Source organism: Anabrus simplex, chromosome 3 (assembly GCF_040414725.1).
Source record: "Anabrus simplex isolate iqAnaSimp1 chromosome 3, ASM4041472v1, whole genome shotgun sequence".
Taxonomy (NCBI): domain Eukaryota; kingdom Metazoa; phylum Arthropoda; class Insecta; order Orthoptera; family Tettigoniidae; genus Anabrus; species Anabrus simplex.
The window spans coordinates 396,456,346-396,480,182 of record NC_090267.1 but is presented as its reverse complement, the minus strand read 5'-3'; the positions used below and the strand labels follow the sequence as shown (position 1 = coordinate 396,480,182).

Genomic DNA, 23,837 nt, shown 5'->3' with positions numbered 1-23,837 from the left:
AAAGGTTATTCCAGTGAGACTCAACTTGTACAAATCCACCAAGATATATATATATATAAGATATTTTTGATTCAGGAAATGACAAGGACTGTATCATTATGTAACTGTTGTTGTTTAAATCATCAGTCCATAGGCTGGTTTAATGCAGCTTTCCATGCCATCCTATCCTGTGCTAACCTTTTCCTTTCTACTTAACTGCTACATCCTACATCTGCTCTAATCTGCTTGTCATATTCATATGTTGGTCTACCCCTACCGTTCTTACCCCCTCCCTTACACTTCCCTAAAAAACCAACTGAACACGTCCTGGGTGTCTTACAATGTGTCCTATCATTCCATCTCTTCTTCTTGTCAAATTTAGCCAAATCAATTTCCTCTAACCAAATTGATCCAGTATCTCTTCATTCGTAATTCGATCTACTCATGTCACCTTCAGCCTTCTTCTGTAATTCTCTTTCTTTCTGAAGTAGTTATTGTCTATGTTTCATTTACATACAATACCTCACTCCAGATGAAAGTCTTTAAAAACACCTTTCTAATTCTTATATCAATGTTCAAACTGAGCAAATTTCTTTTCTTAGGAAAGGCCTTCCTCGTTTGTGCTAGTCTGCATTTTATGTGCTCCTTACTTCTAGTACTGTTAGTTATCTTACTACCCGAGTAACAATATTTATCTGCTTCCTTTAAGACTTCATTTCTTAATCTTATATTACCTTATATTACCTCCTTTATTTTTGTTTTGGACTTATTTATTTTCATCTTGTATTCTTTACTGAAGATTTCATCCATACCATTCAGTCATTTCTCCAGATCTTCTGCAGTCTCAGATAAAATAACCATATCATTGTCAAATCTCAGGATTTTGATTTCCTCTCCTTGGATTGTGATATCCTTTCTAAATTTCTCTTTTCTTTCCTTTACTGCCTGTTCCATATAAACATTGAAAAGGAGAAGGGACAAACTGCAGCCTTGCCTCACTCCTTTCTGGATTGCGACTTCTTTTTCAAAGCCCTTGATTCTCATTGCTGCAGACTGATTTTTATACAGATTGTAGATCATTCTTCGTTCTTGGTATCTGATCTCTATCACCTTCAGAATCTCAAATATCTTGATCCAATCAACATTATCAAATACCTTTTCTAGATCCACAAATGCCATATATGTGGGCTTGTCCTTCTTAATTTGATCCTCTAAGATCAGACGTAAAGTCAGGATTGCTTCGCGTGTTCCTACATTTCTTCTGAAGCCAAATTGATCTTTTCCCAACTCAGTTTACTAACTAGTTGCTTTACGTCGCACCGACACAGATAGGTCTTATGGCGACGATGGGATAGGGAAGGGCTAGGAGTGGGAAGGAAGCGGCCGTGGCCTTAATTAAGGTACAGCCCCAGCATTTGCCTGGTGTGAAAATGGGAAACCACGGAAAACCATTTTCAGGGCTGCTGACAGTGGAGTTCGAACCTACTTTCTCCCGAATACTGGATACTGGCCGCACTTAAGCGACTGCAGCTATCGAGCTCGGTAACTCAGTTTACATGTTAAAATTTTGCAGGCATGAGATACTAAACTGATGGTGTGGTTTTCGTACTTGTTAGCACTGGCTTTTTTGGGAATAGGTATAACAACATTCTGCCGAAAATCGGATAGCTCTTCTTCTGTCTCATACATCTTACACACTAAATGGAATAACCTCGTCATGCTGGTTTCTCCTAAGGCAGTCAGTAATTCAGAGGGAATGTCATCCATTCCAGGTGCCTTGTTTGTATTTAGATCTCTAAAAGCTCTGTTGAATTCTGACTTCAAAATTAGGTCTCCCATTTCATCAGTATCACCAGCTTGTACCTTGATACAACTGCTGGATATGTTCCTGCCATCTTTCTGCCTTGTCTTCTTTCCCTAGAAGTGGCTTTCCATCTGAGTCTTAATATTAATGCACCTAGTTTTCCATTTCTCCAAAGGATTCCCTGATTTTCCTGTATGCAGCATCTGCCTTTCCTAGGACTATACAACCTTCAACATTCTTGCACTTCAGCCATTCTGCCTTAACTGTCTTGCACTTCCTATCCACTTCATTCTTTAATCGCCTGTATTCTTTTCTGCCCCCTTCATTTTTTGCATTCTTGTATGTTCATCGTTCATTGAACAGGTCTAGTATCTCCTGATTATAAGTTATGAATTTCATTATAGTCCATACTGACAATTGAATGGTATTGAATAGGTGGACCCTTCTCTACCCTTTGATAGTATCTTCTGAGTTATCCTTTGATTCTTCATTGATATTTCCTTTCTTCCTAACATTTCTTCAGTAGCCATACTGATCTCATTCTTTACGACTGTCCATTCTTCCTCTATTGTATTTCCTTCAGCCTTTTCATGTAGTCCTTGTATAACATGCTCCTTGAAACAATCCTTCACACTCTTTGCTTTCAATATGTCTAGATCCCATCTCCTTACATTCCTTCGAAATCTATTTGTTACCTTCCAGTGTCTCCAGGTCTCGTCCACATATACACCTATCGTTTGTGGTGTCTGAACCAAGTATTAGCAGGGACTAAACTATGATTGGTGCAGAATTCAACCAGCCAACTTCCTCTATCATTCCTTTGTCCTAATCCGAATCCGAATTCTCCTACTGTATTACCTTTTCTTCCTTGGCCTACCACTGCATTCCACTCCAGTCTCCCTTCACAGTTAGATTCTCATCACCTTTTTCATATTATTAAATGTTCTATTTCATATGTTCTTTCGATTTCTTCATGATCCACTCAACTAGTAGGCATATAGACCTGCACTGTTGTAGTGGACATTGGTTTGGTGTCTATCTTGACAACAATAATCCTTTCACTAGGCTGGTTGTAGTAGCTTACCCACGGCCCTATTTTCTTATTAATTATTGAACCAACTCCTGCATTTCCCCTGGTTTTTTTTTTTTTTTTTTTTTTTTTTGTGTGTTGATAATTATGTAGTCGCCTGATCAAACATTCTGCCAGTGTACTTCACTTATACCAACTACATCTAACTTTATTCTATCCATCTCCCTTTTCAGATTATCTAACCTACCACAATGATTCAAACTTTTAACATTCCACGCTCTGACTCGCAGAATGACAGTGTCCATCTTCCTGATGATTGCCCCCTCTCATGTAGCTCCACCCCAAGGTCCAAATGGGAGACAATTTACCTCTGGAATATTTATCCTGGGAGGAAGCCATCGTCACTACATCTTTCATACAGAGAGAGCTGCATGTCCTCGGAGTTGGTTATGGCTGTAGTTCCCTGTTGCTTTCAGCTGTGTAGCAGTATCAACACAGCTAAGTCATGTTGAGTATTATTACAAGGCCATATCAGTCAATAATCTAGACTCCCACCCTTGCAACTTTTGAAAGGCTGCTGCCTCCCTTTCGATGAACCATTCGTTAGTCTGGTCTCTCAAGAGATACCAATCCGATATGGTTACACCTGCAGCTCGGCTATTTGCTTCATTGGGTCGTGCAAGCCTCCCCACCCTGGCAAAGTCACATGTTTCGCAGGGGAGAATTATTAACCTATCCAAGAATTTTGATTGGGCAGATCATAGGAGGCTACTGGTGAAAATGAGGGCTATTGAACTAGACAGGAGAGTAGTTGAATGTGTGGGTAAATTTCTAGAAAATAGAACTCAGAGAATTAAGAGTAGGTGAAGCATTATATGATCCTGTAACGATTAAGATGGGGGTCGCACTGGGCAGTATTATTGGACCTTTATGTTTTCTTACACAGTATATAAATGATATGAGTAAAGAACTGGAATCAACAAATTTGACCATTTTTTGTCCTCAGTGGTCCATATTGACTAAGCTTATAGAATATCATGGGTGATTCTGTTTAACCAGTTATATTTCAAGTACAATTGTTCATCATAGATCTTTAGAGGGTAATAATTAAATGTAGCATAAGATCATTTTGAGAAAATTTTTAACAGCAGCAGGATCAAGATTTTAACGATTTTTTCTGAGTTTATGAAACCAGATGATTTTCTAAAATACTTTTTAAAGTGTTCTACTACAATGAGAACAAACACAACAAGCAGTATTAAGAAATGTCATAATGTGTGTATGAGTGTTAAAAGCATTTTACAATTTTAACTATGTATTCTGTACAAGTGAATGTTGTTAGATCCTATGGGGAGTTTCGTTTTGTGCTGCAGTAATCGCTGATGAAGGGAGTGGTGTCTCTCAAAACATGTACAAGTCAAAATAATTGTATAACTTATGAATTTGATTATACATTAACAGGGTGGAACCAACTATTACCCGTGATATTATATAAAGAACTGGAATCGCAGATAAGGCTCTTGTAAACAATGTTATACATATGGAATAGTTTATAAGTTACAGGATCATAAGCGATTAAAAAATGACCTCGATAATGTTGTAAGATGGATAGTAGGCAATGGTATGATGATAATCGGGTTTTAAAAGTCAGGTTGTGAGTTTCACAAATAGGGAAAGTCCTCTCAGTTTTAATTACTGTGCTGATGGGTTGGTAGTACATCATGGAGATCATTGTAAGTACTTAGGTGTTAATATAAGGAATGATCTTCATTGTGGTAATCCCATTAATGAATTTATAAAGAAAAGATACAGAGTATTTCAGGGTTGTAGTAAGTATGTAAAGGAGAGGGCATATAAGTCTTTGGCAAGACCACAATTTGAGTATGGTTCCAGTGTATGGAAATCACACCAGAATTGCTTGATACGAGAACTGGAAAAGATCCAAAGGAAAAGAGTACAACGTATTCTTAGTGATTTCTGACAAAAGAGTAATGTAATGAAAATGTCTTCCCAGCCCAACGTTTGCAACATGGGAGTAAGGAGACAAGCTGCTAAACTAAGCACTTTGTTGTGAGCTGTCAGTGGAGAGATGGCATGGAATGATATTAGTAGATGTATAAGCTTCAGGGGGCATGATTAGCTCAGTGGCTTAGCTGCTGGCTTCCCTACCGGAAGGCTGAGATTCAAATCCTGGTCGATTCTAGGTCGAGGGTTTCTTCTCAAGAATCACGTGATGTCAGGAAGGGCATCTGGTCTTAAACCCCCAGCCAAAAACTAAAGTGAGCTTAGGTGGCTCCAGCAACCCCATAAATAACTGGGATAAGCTGAAGAATAGTGGTAGTATAAGCTTCAGTGCAGTTTTTTAAAGTAGGAAATATAACATGAAGATAAAGTTGGAATTCAAGAGGCCAAATTGGGGCAAATATTCATCTATAGGACAAGGAATAAGGGATTGGAATAATTACCCAGGGAAATGTTTAACAAATTTCCAAGTTCTTTGAAAACATTTGATAAAAGGCTAGGTAAACAACTGATAGGGAATCTGCCACCTGGGCAATAGCCCTAAATTCGGATCATTGATGATTGATTTATCTAATTTCTATGTTTAGATTCAATCACATTCAACATCATCTTATAACTGGAAATAATCCAAAGAAAAGCAGCTCGATTTGTTCTGGGTGATCTCCAACAAAAGAGTAGCGATACAAAAATGTTGCAAAGTTTGGGCTGGGAAGACTTAAGAGAAAGGCGACGAGATGCTCAACTAAGAGGTATGTAATACCAATACAATTGGTCTGTTATTGGATATTATAAATTTTCCTGCTAACCCATTCCTGGTTGCCAGCGTTTCGCCCCAGTGTGCTAAGTTGGGCTCATCAGTTGGTAAATAGCACACCTACCAAGATGCATGGCTAGTGCATACCATGGAGGCCACTGCATAGGCTACTTGGAGCCACCAGCGGTGCCAATGTACTATGAGAGACTTTGTCTCATTTTCAAAAACTGATGCCTGCCTGGCCATCAGATGATGAAGATGTTGATTCCCACAGGGAACCTGAAATATTTGTTCCAAATAAGAAAAATTTATAATACCAATATAGTTGGTCCGTTATTGGACATTATTATCTTAAGTGGTATGTTCCGAGCTATCAGTGGTGTGAATGACATTAGTAGACGAATAAGTTTGAGTGGTGTCTTTAAAAGTAGGAAAGATCACAATATGAAGATAAAGTTGGAATTCAAGAGGACAAATTGGGGCAAATATATTCATTTATAGGAAGGGGAGTTAGGGATTGGAATAACTTGTCAAGGGTGATGTTCAATAAATTTTCAATTTCTTTGCAATCATTTAAGAGAAGGTTAGGAAAATAACAGATAGGAAATCTGCCAACTGTGTGCCTGCCCTAAATGCTGATCAGGATTGATTGATTGATCGATCGATCGATCTTGTAATGAATTAAATAGCCTAAAGTTAATATAAATGTTTTTAAAAAGTTAAATAAAATTCCCTTCCCACCCTAATGTGATGCAGTAAACTTGAAATAAATTCTTTGTATTATATTATTCAAACTTTCTTGTTGTGGTTTCTTGGTGATGAACGGGCACTCGCAATGAGGCATAGAGATATTGAAATTACCGAGTCCGTATTGAACAATGATTTAACAATTTTCGGGTGGGTGTGTAAGGTGCATTAACTCCATATATGGCTGAAATTGAGTTATCAAAAGTGCCTTGGGGAGGAATGCGAGATGCTCGTTTGTGTATAATGCGCTAACTCCAATCCCGAATAGAATTGAAGATATGACGTTGTGTTTTCTATGTTGATTCCCTAAAATCATGGTTGTGGGTGTGTAAAGAGCATTATAAGTTCACCGTGTTGTTATTAAAACTATTTTCACCATTCTAAAGAGTATTGTTTGTGTGCATAAAGAGTGTTATCTCCCTCTCCATAGGTTTTTAATGTCCTTTACACAATGAGTATAAGAAATGCACTAGTGCAAACTGCATTAACTCCTTAGACAATAAACGAAACATTATTAATAAAATAGTAATGGATGGCATCATGAGAACAGCAGAAGCAGCATATGGAGGAAGAGAAATGAACATCATGTTATTTGCAGATGATATTGTGATTTGGGGAGAAGACGACAGGAAGGTTCAAGAACAGTTGAATGTGGTGAATGGGAAGATTGAAGAATGTGGATTGCAAATAAATGTAGAAAAGAGTAAAACTCTTGTTATGACTAGAGGGGAGAAAGAAGGGAAAGGTCAGATTAGACTTGCAGACAAGCCCCTGGAAGTAGTGGAATCGTTTAAATACCTGGGGAGTGAATTAATGGAGAATGCTCGACTGGATGCTGAGATTAGTAAAAGGATTCAAGCTGGAAGTTGTTTCTATCATAGTGTAAGAAATATGTTATGGGACAAAGATGTGCCAATGGAAGCAAAGGATACTATGTACAAGATGTATTACATACCCATAACAACTTGCGGAGCAGAAACTTGGACAATGACAAAGAAGGATGAGAGTCGAATACATGCAGCCGAAATGAAATTCTTGAGGAGTATGATACAGAAGTGTAGACGAGACAAAATAAGGAATGAGAAAATCCGGGAAGAAATTGGAGTGGAAAAAATGAATGATAGAATAGAGAAGAGCCGACTAAGATGGTTTGGGCACATAAAGCGAATGAGCAACGAAAGAATGCCAAAAAAGGTGATGGAAATGCAAATCCAAGGAAGGAGAGGCCGTGGACGACCACGATTGAGATGGAAGGATACCATCCAACGCAGCATTATAGAAAGAAACCTGGACTGGGACACAGTGTTGGAGGAGGAGTGGTGGAAAGACCGAAGAAAGTGGAGAGGAACCATATTTGCCCCTACCCGGCTACAGCTGGATAAAGGGAAATGACGATGATGATGATGATGATGATGATGTTAATAAAACTGGTGGTAATAAACGTCACAACACTTTGGTACTCCGAACAATGCGAAGTGTTATTCCCACCACTTTGACACATTCCACTCATTAATTTCATCATTACTGTTCTGTTTTCATTGCAAGTTATGAATCTCATTCCGTATTGACGGTTATCACTTTACAAAAGAAAATATTTATAAAATCCTCCTATCAATACAAGTCAAGTCATCTGTTAGATGAAGCAAAGTCTATACATGTTTCAGCCTAATCTCAAGGCCATCTTCAGTAGTAAAACAATGATTACATAATATACAAACAAATTAAAAATCGTAATGATGTGAAGTGACAGTGATCATGATTGGTGAGTTAAAAACACGTTGAGGTACAAAGTCCTCTCGTCGAATAGATCTTGCTGACTGTTAAATAAAAACACTATGCTGAGGAGTGTAGTGAGACCGTCAATACTACGAATAAAACGTGTATAACATCTGTAATGAGAAAAAAGGAATATATGAGTGGATGAAGAAACAAGTTAAAATGATGTACGAAAAGAAAACTCATATGACTTACTTGTAACTAAAAGTTGTCGTCTCGAATGGAGATGACCTTATCGGTCTCAAGTCACATTGACAACTAAGCCTGTGTGTGGCTTACTGTGTATCTGTGTCGATGTGGTTGGGAGGGGTAATGGAGGGGGAGGGGCAGGGAGGGAGGGACATTGTGATTCGCGGAAGGAGGGTGTTGATGGAAGGGCGGGTCTTGTTCTAGAATGTCGGTAGTGAAACTCTTTTTTATTAATGAACTGTTCGCAGATGAGCGGGACAAAGGTTTCCAATAAAATATTTTTATTTTCATTGATTTCATTTAAGTTATAGACGGGACTGTTATATTGGTCGATATCTATATATATATTCTCTAGTATATTAAGTAAGGGACCTTTCTGTTCATAATGCAGGATCTTTAAGTCTTGATCAATTGTTGTGTATTTATGATTTTTCTCTCTACAATGTTCGCTCATGGCTGAGTAGCGATTATACTTTAGGGCATTAAGATGTTCAGAGTATCTTACATTGAAACTGCGGCCTGTTTGCCCAATATACGTTGAAAGACATGATTGGCATTTTAATTTGTATATTCCAGAGTTAGAAAATTTTTTGCTGTTGACAGTATGAGAATTAAAAAACATTTTTGTATTGGTGTGAACGGTCTTGAAAGCTACTTTTAACTTGTGCTTTTTAAAGATGTTTGAAATAGGATATATATTATTATTATTAAAGGTAAATGTGGTGAACTTCTCTTTATGGGAAGATTGTTTTTCTAAGGTGGTCTTGGGTTTATTTCTAAATTTATTGAGAATTTTACTCACGAAACTTTACTGAAACCATTACCTTCGGCTATAGCATAAATGGTGTTGATTTCCTTTCTAAAATTCTTACGGGATAAAGGAACATTAAGAGCTCTGAAAATCATACTATTGTAAGCTGTCTTCTTCTGTGTCCCTGGGTGTAGAGAAGTTTGGTGGATTGTGTTTATTGTGTGAGTGGGCTTCCTGTAAATATTAAAAGAAATGGTTTTATTCTGATTGCGAGTATGTTGTTCTCGGATTCTATCGTAAACTTTATGTGTGGATCCAGGTTATTAAGTAATTCAAGAACGGTGTTGCTGTCAGTAATGTGAGAATCCAGGATAATAAAAGTATCATCCACATACCGAGTCCAATGTTTGATCCCATTAATTTTACCTATAATGTGAGTGTATTCGAGGAAATCTACGTAAATATCAGCGAGGATTCCCGAGGCCGGTGACCCCATAGGAAGCCCCTTCTGTTGGTATATGATGTTATTAAAAGTAAAGAAGTCATTATTTAATGTAAACTTGAGAATCTGAATAAACTCTTCTATCTCCCCTATAGTCAATTTACTGAATTTGGAAAGATTGTTTTTTACTATTTCGATGGTTTTATTGACGGGTACATTCGCGTACATATTTACTATGTCAAAGGAGTGAAGGTTGTAATGTTTCGGTAACGTGAGATTTTTTATTCTATTGCAGAATTCCAGGGAATTTTTAACTGACGTGTTAGCTTGAAAGGAATAATGTGTTTTAAGAAAATTGTGAATAAATTGGGATATTTTGTACATCGGACTACTTCTGAAGTTAATAACGGGCCTTATGGGGACATCCGCCTTGTGAATCTTCGGTAACGCTTTCGCCGTAGGTAACTTGGGATTCATGATGATCAGTTTTGATTTTTCTACGTCATTAAACAAAAATAAAAAGTTCTTAATTAAAGCTTTCAGCTCTCTTTGTATTCTATTAGTAGGGTCTTTTTTTACTGCGTTAAAGTTATTGTTAGTAAAGAAGAATTGTGCTTTATTTACGTAGTCACTTTTCTCCATAACTACAGTAGCATTACCTTTATCTGCTTTAGTTACTATTAAATCGTTATCTTTAATTTTCTTTTTGAGATTGCATATGTTGGTGACTTGTTCTTTATTGGGTTTGCCAGAACTGGTATGTTTCTGATCGAAAGATGAAAGTAACTTTCGCTTAACTTCATATCTAACCTCATTTTGAACGTCTGTAGGTAACCTATTAACCGCTAATTCAGATTCAGCCAACGTAATGATTAAATCGTCGTGGTTGAAGGACGTGTCCCAGTTGTGTTTTGGTCCCTTATTTAATATCTTGAGGTCCTTCAGCCATGAGCGAACATTGTAGAGAGAAAAATCATAAATACACAACAATTGATCAAGACTTAAAGATCCTGCATTACGAACAGAAAGGTCCCTTACTTAATATACTAGAGAATATATATATAGATATCGACCAATATAACAATCCCATCTATAACTTAAATGAAATCAATGAAAAGAAAAATATTTTATTGGAAACCTTTGTCCCGCTCATCTGCGAACAGTTCATTAATAAAAAAGAGTTTCACTACCGACATTCTAGAACAAGACCCGCCCTTCCATCAACACCCTCCTTCCGCGAATCACAATGTCCCTCCCTCCCTGCCCCTCCCCCTCCATTACCCCTCCCAACCACATCGACACAGATACACAGTAAGCCACACACAGGCTTAGTTGTCAATGTGACTTGAGACCGATAAGGTCATCTCCATTCGAGACGACAACTTTTAGTTACAAGTAAGTCATATGAGTTTTCTTTTCGTACATCATTTTAACTTGTTTCTTCATCCACTCATATATTCCTTTTTTCTCATTACAGATGTTATACACGTTTTATTCGTAGTATTGATGGTCTCACTACACTCCTCAGCATAGTGTTTTTATTTAACAGTCAGCAAGATCTATTCGACGAGAGGACTTTGTACCTCAACGTGTTTTTAACTCACCAATCATGATCACTGTCACTTCACATCATTACGATTTTTAATTTGTTTGTATATTATGTAATCATTGTTTTACTACTGAAGATGGCCTTGAGATTAGGCTGAAACATGTATAGACTTTGCTTCATCTAACAGATGACTTGACTTGTACTGATAGGAGGATTTTATAAATATTTTCTTTTGTAAAGTTCTGTTTTCACTTGCGAAGAGACGTGATTACCTTTGTAAGCACAATGTACTCCAGAGGAATGAAGATCGTGCATTTAGCACTGAAGGAGGTACGAAATACTGAATATACCAACAGTGAGCCCAGTAAGTTACATAGGCATGTCCTGAAGTACATTTAAGTAATAATAGTTACAGTAACTGTTATATTGGTATTTAATGGAACATCCATGGTGAGTTGTTGACAACAATTTGTAAAGGGTAATACATGACTAATGTTCACTATATTCAAATAGTACTGAGTGTTATACAGCAGTAGCTGTTAGTTATTGGAGACTTCATGACTAAATAATTGGGGTACTTGGCTATTGGCATTGAGTTTCCTTGGGGTGGTGAGGTGATAATACAATTGGAAGACTGTATCTGTAGTTAGTAAAATGTGGTGCCTGAATCTCTTAACACTGTAATCTACCTTTATGGCCTATAACAGAACAGCTGTGCACCTCTTAGTTATTAGACTGGGAGCTTTATTAGTAATCCAGTGACACTGATAGTAATCCTTAATTTTTACTTCTGTGCATTTAAGGCAAAGAAATGAGTTGGACGACAGCAACTGATTTTTGTAACAATCCCTTATGATATTTTCTAGAGTCAAACCCAGCGCCTTCCATTCCTGACGAGTTGAAAGATGTTTTGAATTCTGATGATTCAATGTACCACCCAGGCTTCAATGCACCATCATCATCTGATTTCTCTGATTCCATCATCGAACTACAATCACAGCGTAGGAAAAGTCTAAGGAATGCTTGTGTCAAAACTGACCCAGCTGTTTTTACCGAAATTCTGTCAAAGAAAAATACTCAAGTTCCAACTGTATCAAATAATGAACCTTCTAAGGTTTAAACTGTAGGAAAGTTTTGTGTGAGTACAAGTTGAAACTTAAGATATAGGTCAAAAAGAAGGTACCTGATAATTCGTAGGATAAAAAGGGACACAAGAAAGGTAAGGGCTGAAAGGAAAAATGCCAGAAATAAAGGAACAGAATATGTTATAAAAACAGGAAAAGTAGTGAAGGAACGCGAAATGGAACTGCTCAAATTGTGCGAAAATCAGTGTAAAGAAAAACCATACCTCTCTGAAGAAGATTGAGAAAGTTTATTTAAAAGCTACTGGGAACTGGGAGACATTAACAAAAGAATGGCTTATATTGGCAGTTTACTTACTGGAAATAGTGCCTAAAAAAAAGAATTACTGAAGATGCCCTGAAACACCACTTCAGGCAAGTAACACTGCATTACCACGTTGAAGTCTATGGCGAACGTAACGGAGTATGCAAATCATGCTTTATGGAACTGTTTATAGAAACACCAATGTTCATTGAAACAGTGCATCAGAAGAAACATTCAAGCTTGACTGGTATTATTGCCAATGATCACCGAGGATCGAATTCTCCACCCAAAAGATATTACCCGAGGTTCTGAATAATTATTTATTTATTAAGGAAAGAGTGAGCAAACTTGCATAAAATTAGTATACACTGATCAAATAGATACAAAATACATTATTCTTTGCTATATTCATTTAAAGTCTTTTGTCTCTTTGCACAAATTGTAAAGTGATATCACTCACACACTTTGTTGCATAGTTTGCATAAGCAGTCTTAACTTGGGTCGTGGAAGTATGTTTTCATGCACAATTTATTATGAAATCCGTGTACACGTAGTCTTGTAATGGCATTTCGCAAAACCTGGTTTGGTCCACTCCATCTTTGGTCTAGAATGGCCTCTATTATGAAAAATTCTGGCCATATTTCTTCTTTTGTCTTCTTTTCCTAAGGACTTTTTCTGCTTGTGGTGTAGATGATAGCTGTAGGATGTACCTCAAATCTTCTATGAAGAAGCGTTCTTTTGCAAGCATATACGCTAGTCTTGATGGTGTTGTTTTTGCTATCCCCAGTATTCTTTTGAAGAATCTGGCCTTTACTCTTTCTAGGGTTTATAAGTTGGTCATAGTAAGGTGGTCCCAAATGAGATGAATACCATATGTGAGAGTAGGGAGAATTTTGCTGCAGAAGAGAAGCATCGCTGTTTCTAGTGAGATCATGGTGGGGTTTTCTATGTCGTAGATCCCTCGTATAGCTGCTGCCGTTCTTTCTCTGACGTGAATTCTGTAAGAGGTTCCATTAGATTGAAGAGTGATGCCGAGGTATCAGAAATTACCAACTCTTTGCCTGAAAGCGTGATTGTGTCCCGTACCGCAACTCTTCCTCCTTTTTGAAATGTCATGTAAACAGTTTTGTCTTTATTTAACTGTAGGTCATTTTCGTCAGCCCAGATCTGTAACTTGTCCATTGCTTCCTGGAGAACCTCCCTGTTTCTGGAGCCTAGTATCATGTCGTCAGCATAGGCATATAACACAACTGGAGAGTTCTGTATTATCTTTGTTACATCTGCTGTGGCAATATTGAATAAGATTAGGCTGTTTGGATCACCCTGGAGAACCTTATTTGTCTGTGTGGTGGGGGACGAGGTTGTTTCACCGTCTTCGATTTCAACGAAGTTGAATGCTAGCAAATTATTTATTGCAGTGACCAGATGGTTATTTTATCCGCTCATATGTTCTAGCTTCTTTATTAACTTGACTCTGTTTAGGAAGTCAAAGGCTTTTGTATAATCAATGAAGACAACATGGAATTACCCTCCTCTGTGCCTTAATGCCTCATGTATGTTGTTTAGTAGATTTGTGATTGCATGCAGGGTCTCTCTGCCTTTCCTGAATCCAAATTACTCCTCTGGAATGTGGATTTCAATTTCCCTCTCAAGTCGCCGGGTGAGAATTCTTGTATAAATCTTGAAGGAGTTGCTCTCTAACGCTATTCCTCTGTATGAGTTTTCATCATTGGTTTCTCCTTTTCCTTTATAGAGGATTTTCATACATGATTGCCTCCAACTATCTGGGATAAAGCTGGTTGCACAGCATCTATTGAAGACCTTTGTCCATATGGGACCTAGTATTTCTAAGGAGTCTTGTAGATTTTCTGTATATATCCCATCGGGTCCTGCAGCCTTCCTTTTTTCATGGTAAATACAGTCTCTTTTACTTCTATAAGGGTTATTGCAGATATTGTTGTTTTGTTCTGTTCTCTGATGTCGAGAGCCCGGGTTTTGTTTTCTTTGTTGAGAATTGTTGTGAGGTGGTTTTCCCAAGATTTGATGGTTGTATAATTTGATTGATTTTGTGCTTTTTTTCTTCAAGTCTATGTAGGGGTCTTTCAGAGCTTCCTTAGCTTGCATCTTTGTGTGGTCTTCAGTATATGCTGATTTCTTGAGAGCTAACAGATGCTTGTAGAATTTTCTTTGATGGGCGTACATATGAAGGTTTTATTTGTTCATTTGTTGTCTGGCTTGGCACAGAAGTTGAAGTGTTTTCCTTCATTCTTCGTAACACTCATGATCAAAGCAAATTTTGGATGTCCGTTCTGTTTTGGGTATCATGGCATTTCTAATGTAGTGGCTGATACTTTCTAGAGCAGAATCTGTTTGGCCTGCTTCATTGAGTTGTGATGCTATTTCTACCTTCGTTTGGTTTGCATGTAGTTTATCAACATCTAGTTTTCTTGATCCTGTTTGTGATTGTTTTTTCTATGTTGGCAGTTCTTTCTTATTCTGAAAGTCACATAGATTGGTAAATGTTTCTTGAGTACTGAGATGTTTTGTTGGTTTGCTACTTGGTGATCGATAAAGGTGAAACCTTTGCCTTGGTAAAAGATGTAATCAATAGTGCTTGTCCCATCCGGTGCAATGTATGAAGCTTCCTCTTTTTTATTGATCAGATTGTATCCTTCCACTGCTAAGATTTCCAAAAAGAGATCCATTTTGCTGTTCGGTTTGTCGAGTCTACAGTTCAGGTCACCAGTCATTATAATGTTTTCTTCCCTTGGTACATAATTTATTTCCCTAATGACTTGTTCCACTGCATCATACATTGTTTTCGCAAGGCTGATATACATTCCTATGAAAGATATGTTTGCTGTTTTCACAACAGTTGTATTTTCTTCAATGTTGACTTCTTTGATCATTCCTATTTTATCATTATAGAAGCAGGATACGCCTCCTTCTGGTCTTCCCCGGCTCTTTTGGGTTGCGAGTGCATGTTTGCTGTAGTAGTGAGCTATATCTAAATTTTCGGTGATCATTGCTTCTGTGGTAATTATTATATCCAGTCCGTTCCATAAGTCATGTTTCCCTAAGTATTATTTCGATTAGTTTTTGTAAGCCTTCTAAGTCCCATAGCATGACGTTTATTTCAAGTAGACTCATGTTCTTAGCCTTTGCTGGTTCATCTTCTGCACTGATCGACATGTCAAAGTTCGACCCCAACTCGCCTTTCTCGGCGAAAATTGAATCTTCTGACTATTACTGCTTTTGGCCAGAAACCTAGGGATTTTACCCTGTCGAGTTCTCCCAAGGAGAAGCCAAGTTTAAACAACTTATTTATTCCTTTTGTTTCCAGCATTTCACATTGAATGTCTCTTGTTATCCCATTTTTCCTCAGAAAGTTTATGAGAGTTTCTTCTTCTGCCCTATGGTGATTGCTTCGTACATTTTAAATTGAAGTCCTCGTTGGTTCTGGTCCCTCTGATGACTGATCCATCTTTCCATTGTCTAGTTCCTTCTCTTTGATGTTTGTCTTTAGGTGTTTCAGTTTTTTCAGATTCCTTAATTTGTATTGGGTTCCCAGGTGTTTCAGTTCTTTCAGATTCCTTAATTTGTATTGGGTTCTGAATGACTGTTGGATGTGTGCTTGTTATGTCTTTGCTTGTTATTGAAGTTTGAGAGACTTCTCTGGCATAGTTTAGGTGTTTCCTGTTGCTTTCAAAATAGTCCACTTCTTGGAGTTGTGCTACTAGGACAAGTGTCATTTTTGTCATTAGCATGTTACCCATCTTGTCGATCTTTTCCTGCAGCTCCTCACATGACTTCTTATTTGCTGAGATAGCTTCTTTTATTTCTTCATTAGTTTCCTTTTGCGGCGAGGTGAGTAATAGTTTACATTTCTCACATAGCCAAAGGAGTTTGCAGTTTTTCCATTTTAAAATCTCAAATTCTCCCGTTGTCAATCTGGCACAGTCCTTGTGGTGCCATCTGTTGCATATGCCGTCACACTGATTCGATATTTGATCATTTCTAACTTCTTGGTCACAGGCACCGCAGAATGAAGCTTTATTATTCCTTGGTATGTCTGTCATATTTCACTTCGCGGCCTTCTTTTTTTTTTTTTCAAGATGTCTTCTTCTTATGTCTGGAGACGCTACTGTTTTCCTCTAATTTAGACCACTTGACAATGTTTCCTTGCGGATAATACTTCTACACGTTCTTCGTATGATTTAAGTGTTCTAAGTAATTTTACCTGTGTGTTATATCTTCTGTCTGGTCAAACTTCATGGTTCTCTGACTTTCCCATTTGCGTTGTTTGAATTCCAAGGAAGAATAATGTGTGAAAGTTCCTCGACACCATCCCAACATATGAAAGTCACTATGCAAGAAAAGATACTAGCAAAAAGTATCTGCCAGCATACGTTACACTTGCTGGACTCTATAAGGAGTACAAAGAAAAGTGTGTCGACCTGTAAGTCGATGCATCTCTAAAAGGGAATATCATAAGTTAAACGTCTTAATAAAGAAACCTCATAAGGATACTTGCAGCACCTGTGATAAACTGATGCTAGCCTCTCAAGTTGCAGAAAATAATGATAATATCAAGCAACAGCTTGAAGAGCACCAGAAGCAAGCAGAAATATCTTACAAAGTAAAAGCCCTGACAAGGAAAAAAGCAAGCATGATTCATCCAGGAAAACCATGGCATTTGACATGCAACAATGGCTTTCTATGCCATTTTTACAAAGTTCAGTAGCTTTCTATAAGAGGCAACTGTGGACTTTCAATTTAACAATTCATGACTATGATGATTACCAATGATACTGCTTTGTATGGCATGAAGGCATTGCAGGCAGAGGTGGGAATGATGTCAGTTCCTGCCTGTATTGATTTTTAATTAATAATGTCAAGGCAGAAGTCAAGCATGTAACTATGTTTTCTGATACATGTGGGGGACAAAATAAAAACAGTCATATCACACCATTTGCATGGCTGCCCTACAGGATTCAGCCACCTTTGAGACTATTGACCATAAATTCCTGGTGCCCGGTCATACGCATGTGAAAAGTGATATGGATCACAGTATTGTAGAAAAATGCAAGAGAACATTTAAAAGTAATAATGAACACCCACATGACTGGGCACAGCTGATGAGACAGGCTGCAAAGAAGATGCCATTCATAGTCAAAGAAATGCAAGGAAATGACTTCCTTGACTTTGCATCACTACTGAAAGGTCCTCTGCAACATCGACGGGTTAATAACACTGGTGACCAGCTGAATTGGAGAGAAGTCAAGTGGCTACATTACAAGAAGGATAAATTGGGCATCCTTTTCTACAAGACTACCCTGGATGAGGGGGCATTTCAAGAAGTAAGGTTCCTAAGAAGGGGAAAAGACAGTACACTTACACCACCAAGGGCATACATTGCAATTTTACCAATCTCTTTGTCATAGAAGAAGGATTTGCTGGATTTACTGAAGTTTGTGTCACCTGTTTTCCATCCTTTCTATCAGGTGCTCACTACAAGTGCAACTGTCTAAGAAGTGTATCCAGACCCAGTTTCAGATGCAAAAGAAGATGAGTAAATTACAGCATTAGCTTTGGATGCAGACTACAATAATCATACACTACTGTAAAATGAGAAACAAACAAAAAAACTGTATGGCACTGGCTTAAACTGAACTAAGTGTATATCATTACTAAAACAATTTTGTCTCCTAAGTTTCATGTATTATCAGTATCATTCAATCTATGTACAGTTTCTTTTAAAGTAACTTCAGCAGTTCTGTTTTATTTTCTAGAACTAAAAAAGATATGTGTAATTATAACAATGAGCACTGATTTAAGTTACAGCTGTATATTTAATTTTAAGTACGGTACTTAGAGTTTGTTATTGTTTTATTTTTCCATCATAAAACAAGTTAAAATATTACTTTTTTATTGCTATTTTATTTTTATTGTTTTGCAATGTGTCCTAAAAATAAACATTGGCAAAAGTAGTACATTACTGCTTATTATGGTAAACACTCCTGTACATGAAAACTTGGGTGTGTGAAATGTGGTAAATCCAATTATTCACTGCAGTCTCTTAAAGTTAAGTCTATTTTAACATTTTAAATGAAGACTGGCATCCAAATATTTTAATATAAGCATAATATTGCTGCAACAAGCACCACTAAATCACCAAAAGGGAAGTACACATATATGGTTATTTTAGGGAACTCCTCAAACTTTAAAATTCATTTATCTCAAAAGTAGTATTTCTGGAGTTAACACACTTTACCCCCTTGCCAATTATTAATGAATATTTCTGCAAATGGAGGTTGCAGCCAAGTGTTGCTAAGGCAGAAGTCTCAATGTTTCACCTAAACAACAAGTTGGACAACAAAGAGCTCATGGTCTACTTTGAAGGAAGGCTACTCAGACATAACAGAAACCCAAAATATCTGAAGGTCACGCTCGATGGAACGTTCAGTTACAAACAACACCTATTAAGACTAGCTGCCAAAATCAAAACTGTGGGGCACATCATGAGGATCCTCTGCATCAACGCTTCGTATTTCAGCTCTGGGGGATGGTTTACCCTGTTGCGGAATATTGCTCTCCAGCTTGAATGACTAGTATTCACACAAGAGTTGTTGACACACAGCTCAGCCATACCATGTGTCTTACAACTGGTACAATCAGACCTACACCTACTTTCTGGCTACCCATACTTTAGCCACATACCACCTCCTTCTATGCAACAGGAAAGAGCATTTGTACAGGAGTACAAAAAACCACAGAAAAATCCTCACCTCCCTGTTCACGCACATATCCCAACCATCTATAAAGGAAGGCTTTGCTCTCGTCATGCACCCCAGCAAACTGCGAGGATGTTAGTTGACAACGGGTTTAATATTAATGACTGCCGGAGACAGACAAGGCAGATTAATGCTATGACAGAACAACTTAAGATACCATGCATATCGTTCATGCCACCTGGCTTTGAATTGCCATGCAAGATCTGGTCGGCTCTTAACCGAATAAGAACCAACACTGGCAGGTGTGCCAATTTTCTGTAAAAGTGGAAGAAAATAACTTCCCCAAGTTGTGACCATGGCGCTGAAAAGCTGACTGTTCACCATGTCGTTCACGAATGTCCTCTGGCAATCCAACAGAGTTCCTGGTTATGGTGGAGGGATCAATAGACTATTCCGTATATTTTCACAACCACTAATGACATAATAATACTTAATTTGGGGATATTAGGTGGTGTAATGTTAATAATTTGCTGATGCATTTCGATCCTGTGACCAAGTTTTTATTTAGAGCAATAACAATGTATTGGCAACTGTTGCTCTATAGTAACCAGACTCAAGATAGAGAGACCGTCTTAGAAATATAGTTCATTCCAGGGCCGAGCAAGGGAGGTTTGTGAGGAGGATAAATTAAACGGTGAACTTGAGTTCCTAACCAGAACATTTTTTAGCAATGGCTACTCAAGGAAACAGCTTGACGAAGTGCTACATCGTAAGCCAAAAGACAGATTGTCATGTTATTCTTGTCCTTTGAATCTGACCTTCTTGTTATACATACAATTTGTCACAGATAGGATTGGCAATATTCTCAGAAGGCACAATATCAAGACCATTTTAAGCCTAATATCATCGTATGCAATTGCTTGCGATATGTCGAAGATCCTATTGGTACAAACTGTGCTGAAATATATATGATTCCTTGCTCCTGTGGATCAGTTTATGTTGGCCAAACATGTAGGAAGGCAGCAACGAGGGTTAAAGGACATTGCAGGCACTTACGTCTTTGCCAGCCAGAAAAGTCTGTTGTGGTAGAACATGCCATATATAATGACCAAATCATTTTTGATCCAACTTCTGTCATTTATAAAGAGAAATATTTTATACCTAGAATCATTCATGAGGCGATAGAAGTTGCCAAACACCTGAATAGTTTTAACAAAGGTGATATACTGAGTAAATCATGGCTACCCTCCACAGTTAACTCGTCAATATCTTGCATGTGCAGGTATTTTCATCCTCCTGACATCATACACTAGTTGAACCACACCAAGGGACAAAAAAATAAAAATAAAAAACAACAACATTTAAACAAAAAGACCTCCAGCTCAAGACTGTTTTAACAATCAACCTCTCATAGTTTTTAACTTTCATCATGCTTTTTAAGAAAACTTTTTAACTAACATTTCATTTTGTGTGTCCAATGTTTTTAATTCATTATATATGTCTTACTGAGGATGACCCAATGCCATGTCAAAACATTTCTTGAAGGTGCTCAAATACGTCAGCCTCGTGTCGGTAGATTTACTGGCACGTAAAAGAACTCCTGCGGGACGAAATTCCGGCACCTCGGCGTCTCCGAAAACCGTAAAAGAGTAGTTAGTGGGACGTAAAACAAATAACATTATTATTGAACATTATTATTATTAAAACATTTCTATGTCTGTGTAAAGTTTCATTTTAATTGGACATAAAATATTATAGTATTGACTAGGAGAATATCAAAATAATTTTGTAACAATTTTGTAACAAGTTCAACCATCAATACAGACCTAACATGTGATTCATAGTCTGTTTTCATATAATTAATTAATTAATTAATAAATGTGTGTATGTGTGCGTGCGTACCTATATATGTATGTATGTATGTATGTATGTATGTATGTATGTATGTATGTATGTATGTATGTATGTATGTATGTATGTATGTATGTATGTATGTATGTATTCTTTATGTGCAGCTATTCTTTTCCTCCTGACATCAGTTCTGAGTGTGCCACAAGGGTTGTTCATTCCTGATCAGCAACTTGTAAACTTCTCGTAATACAAAAGGGATTACATTATTTGTTATTGCTCTGAAGACGATTCTCGTCGCAGGAACAAAACATGTCAGCAAATTATTAACATTAATTATGCAACATAATATCCCCAAATTGAGTATTATTATGCCCTTTACTGGTTGTAAAAATCTACATTATAGTGTATCAATCCCTCCATCATAACCAGGAACTCTGATGATATCAAAATACAACATTTGTGGCCTGTATATTAGTTTGTAATTATGAGATAATTTTAAATATTAATATGTAGTGACGTAGCCATATACTAAATAAATAAAATAAATGTACTGTATTCTGTACATGCAGGTATTCTCTTCCTCCTGACATCATTTCTGAGTGTGGCACAAGGGTTGTTCATTCCTGATCAGCAACTTGTGTACCACTACCATGCTGTTGTCCATGCTGGCACCTCTACTCCAACTCATGCATCTTCTGACTGGGAACTGAAAGGAAAGCTTATAATTCAGGCTTATCAAGATCATGCTGTTGTACAGGTTAGTTTAATAAATATTAAAATGATGAAGCAACAGTTTTATAAAAGTATGCCATTGGAAGCTCTCTGAGGCTATGTTATTATTCCCCTTCAGAGTAGAATACAGAGATTAAATATTACACAAGATATAGTGACATTAGGGGATAAAAAGCTTTCTTTGTAAATCAGCAGGAGAGTGTCAACTTCAGGATCCCAAGGTTCAAACTCAGCACAGGTATCAGAGTTTTGGAGGGCAGGATAGTTTTGCTGACACTCCACAACGGACAGTGTGGGCATGTAAAAAATCTCTGGTGACACATTTGGTGTTCACCCAATAAAATTTGTTTAAAGCTCAACCATAGGTCACCCACTGAGATCTTGTTCTCTGCCAACTGGTAGAGTAAAACAGAATATTGAAATTGACAATACTGCACTCTATCCTGTCATAAATGCACTTAGCTAGCTCCTCAAGGGTGGTACATTTGTAAATAGGCTAAGTCTAAATTCATACACATCACTGGACAGGATAAGAAGGTACATAAAGCTATGAAATGCATCTTCTGACTGGGAACTGAAAGGAAAGCTTATAATTCAGGCTTATCAGGACTATGCTGTTGTACAGGTTAGTTCAATAAATATTAAAATGATGAAGCAACAGTTTTATAAAAGTATGCCAGTGGAAGCTCTCTGAGGCTATGTTATTATTCCCCTTCAGAGTAGAATACAGAGATTAAATATTACACAAGATATAGTGACATTAGGGGATAAAAAGCTTTCTTTGTAAATCAGCAGGAGAGTGTCAACTTCAGGATCCCAAGGTTCAAACTCAGCACAGGTATCAGAGTTTTGGAGGGCAGGATAGTTTTGCTGACACTCCACAACGGACAGTGTGAGCATGTAAAAAATCTCTGGTGACACATTTGGTGTTCACCCAATAAAATTTGTTTAAAGCTCAACCATAGGTCACCCACTGAGATCTTGTTCTCTGCCAACTGGTAGAGTAAAACAGAATATTAAAATTGACAATACTGCACTTGATCCTGTCATAAATGCACCTAGCTAGCTCCTCAAGGGTGGTACATTTGTAAATAGGCTCAGTCTAAATTCATACACATCACTGGACAGGATAAGAAGGTTCATAAAGCTATGAAATGAGACATTTCAAGAGGAGTAAAACATAATTTTATTTACCGTAAGGCAAAATTTTCATGTAAAACAACATTCAAAATCAAAGAAATAACAGTTGAAAGAAAAAAGGTTATGAAAAGCACTGGTAAACTGAAGTCTCTTTTAATTTACTGTAAATGATCCATTGGAATAGTTTGTAATTTTTGAATGGGCAGTTAACTAAGCATTCATCTTATTGTTCAGGTTGCCCTGATAATTCATGATTATTAAATACATAAGGAAAGTGAACCACCACACACATTTACTTAAGTCCCATTTATTCGACTTAGCTATCACAAATAACACATAAATCCTGAAATGAGACCCTAACACAGAAATAAATCCCCAAAAATAACACTGGCAATTAAGGCATGAATGCAATATGCCAAGTAAAGACAGGAGGAACCTGTGACCTCGTAGATGAGATGAAACTCACATACAGCACAACATAAATGACATCAACAAAACAAGCATGAAAAATAGCATCAAATCACACAAATGAAACATCATGATAGCACCTGGAACAAATGACAAGTAAATAACACTGATGCCTTCCACATGGAAGCAGTCGGGGTTTGAACACACGTCCATGATGATCTGCATTCATGACTCTAATCCTGTAATTCCCAGCCTAGCAAAATTGCAGCTATTTAATAAGATGACCCTATTATTTGTAAGCCTCTTGTAATATAAAAGGGATTACATTAGCGATGACTGTGACATAATGACAAATAATCAGCTCAAATATCTGTTGGGGCAATGGCCATCGTCTGGTCCACCGTGGGGCATTCACTGTGGCCTGGTGAAAGGGACACACTCTTCCTCTTTGTACCTGGCCATAATTGACACAGAAACACTTGCTGCACTTCTCTGTATTCTTTTCTACCCAAATTGGAACCTCAGTGTCAACAGCTGGTTTCT

At 37.4% G+C, this 23,837-nt stretch overlaps 1 protein-coding gene across 2 annotated transcripts in view; it reads left to right on the top strand.

Moving 5' to 3' along the window:
• LOC136866424 (vitellogenin-4) overlaps nucleotides 1–23,837 on the top strand; it is a 252,654-nt gene that overhangs the window by 27,729 nt on the left and 201,088 nt on the right. The window contains exons 1-2 of one of the 2 annotated variants that reach the window (XM_068226731.1): nucleotides 5,491–5,584; nucleotides 21,584–21,771. In XM_068226731.1, coding sequence (XP_068082832.1) covers nucleotides 5,524–5,584; nucleotides 21,584–21,771 — 249 coding nt within the window. In that variant the 5' untranslated portion in view covers nucleotides 5,491–5,523. Of the gene's footprint in view, nucleotides 1–5,490; nucleotides 5,585–21,583; nucleotides 21,772–23,837 lie in introns of those variants that run through there. The other variant, XM_068226732.1, reaches the window with a different exon arrangement.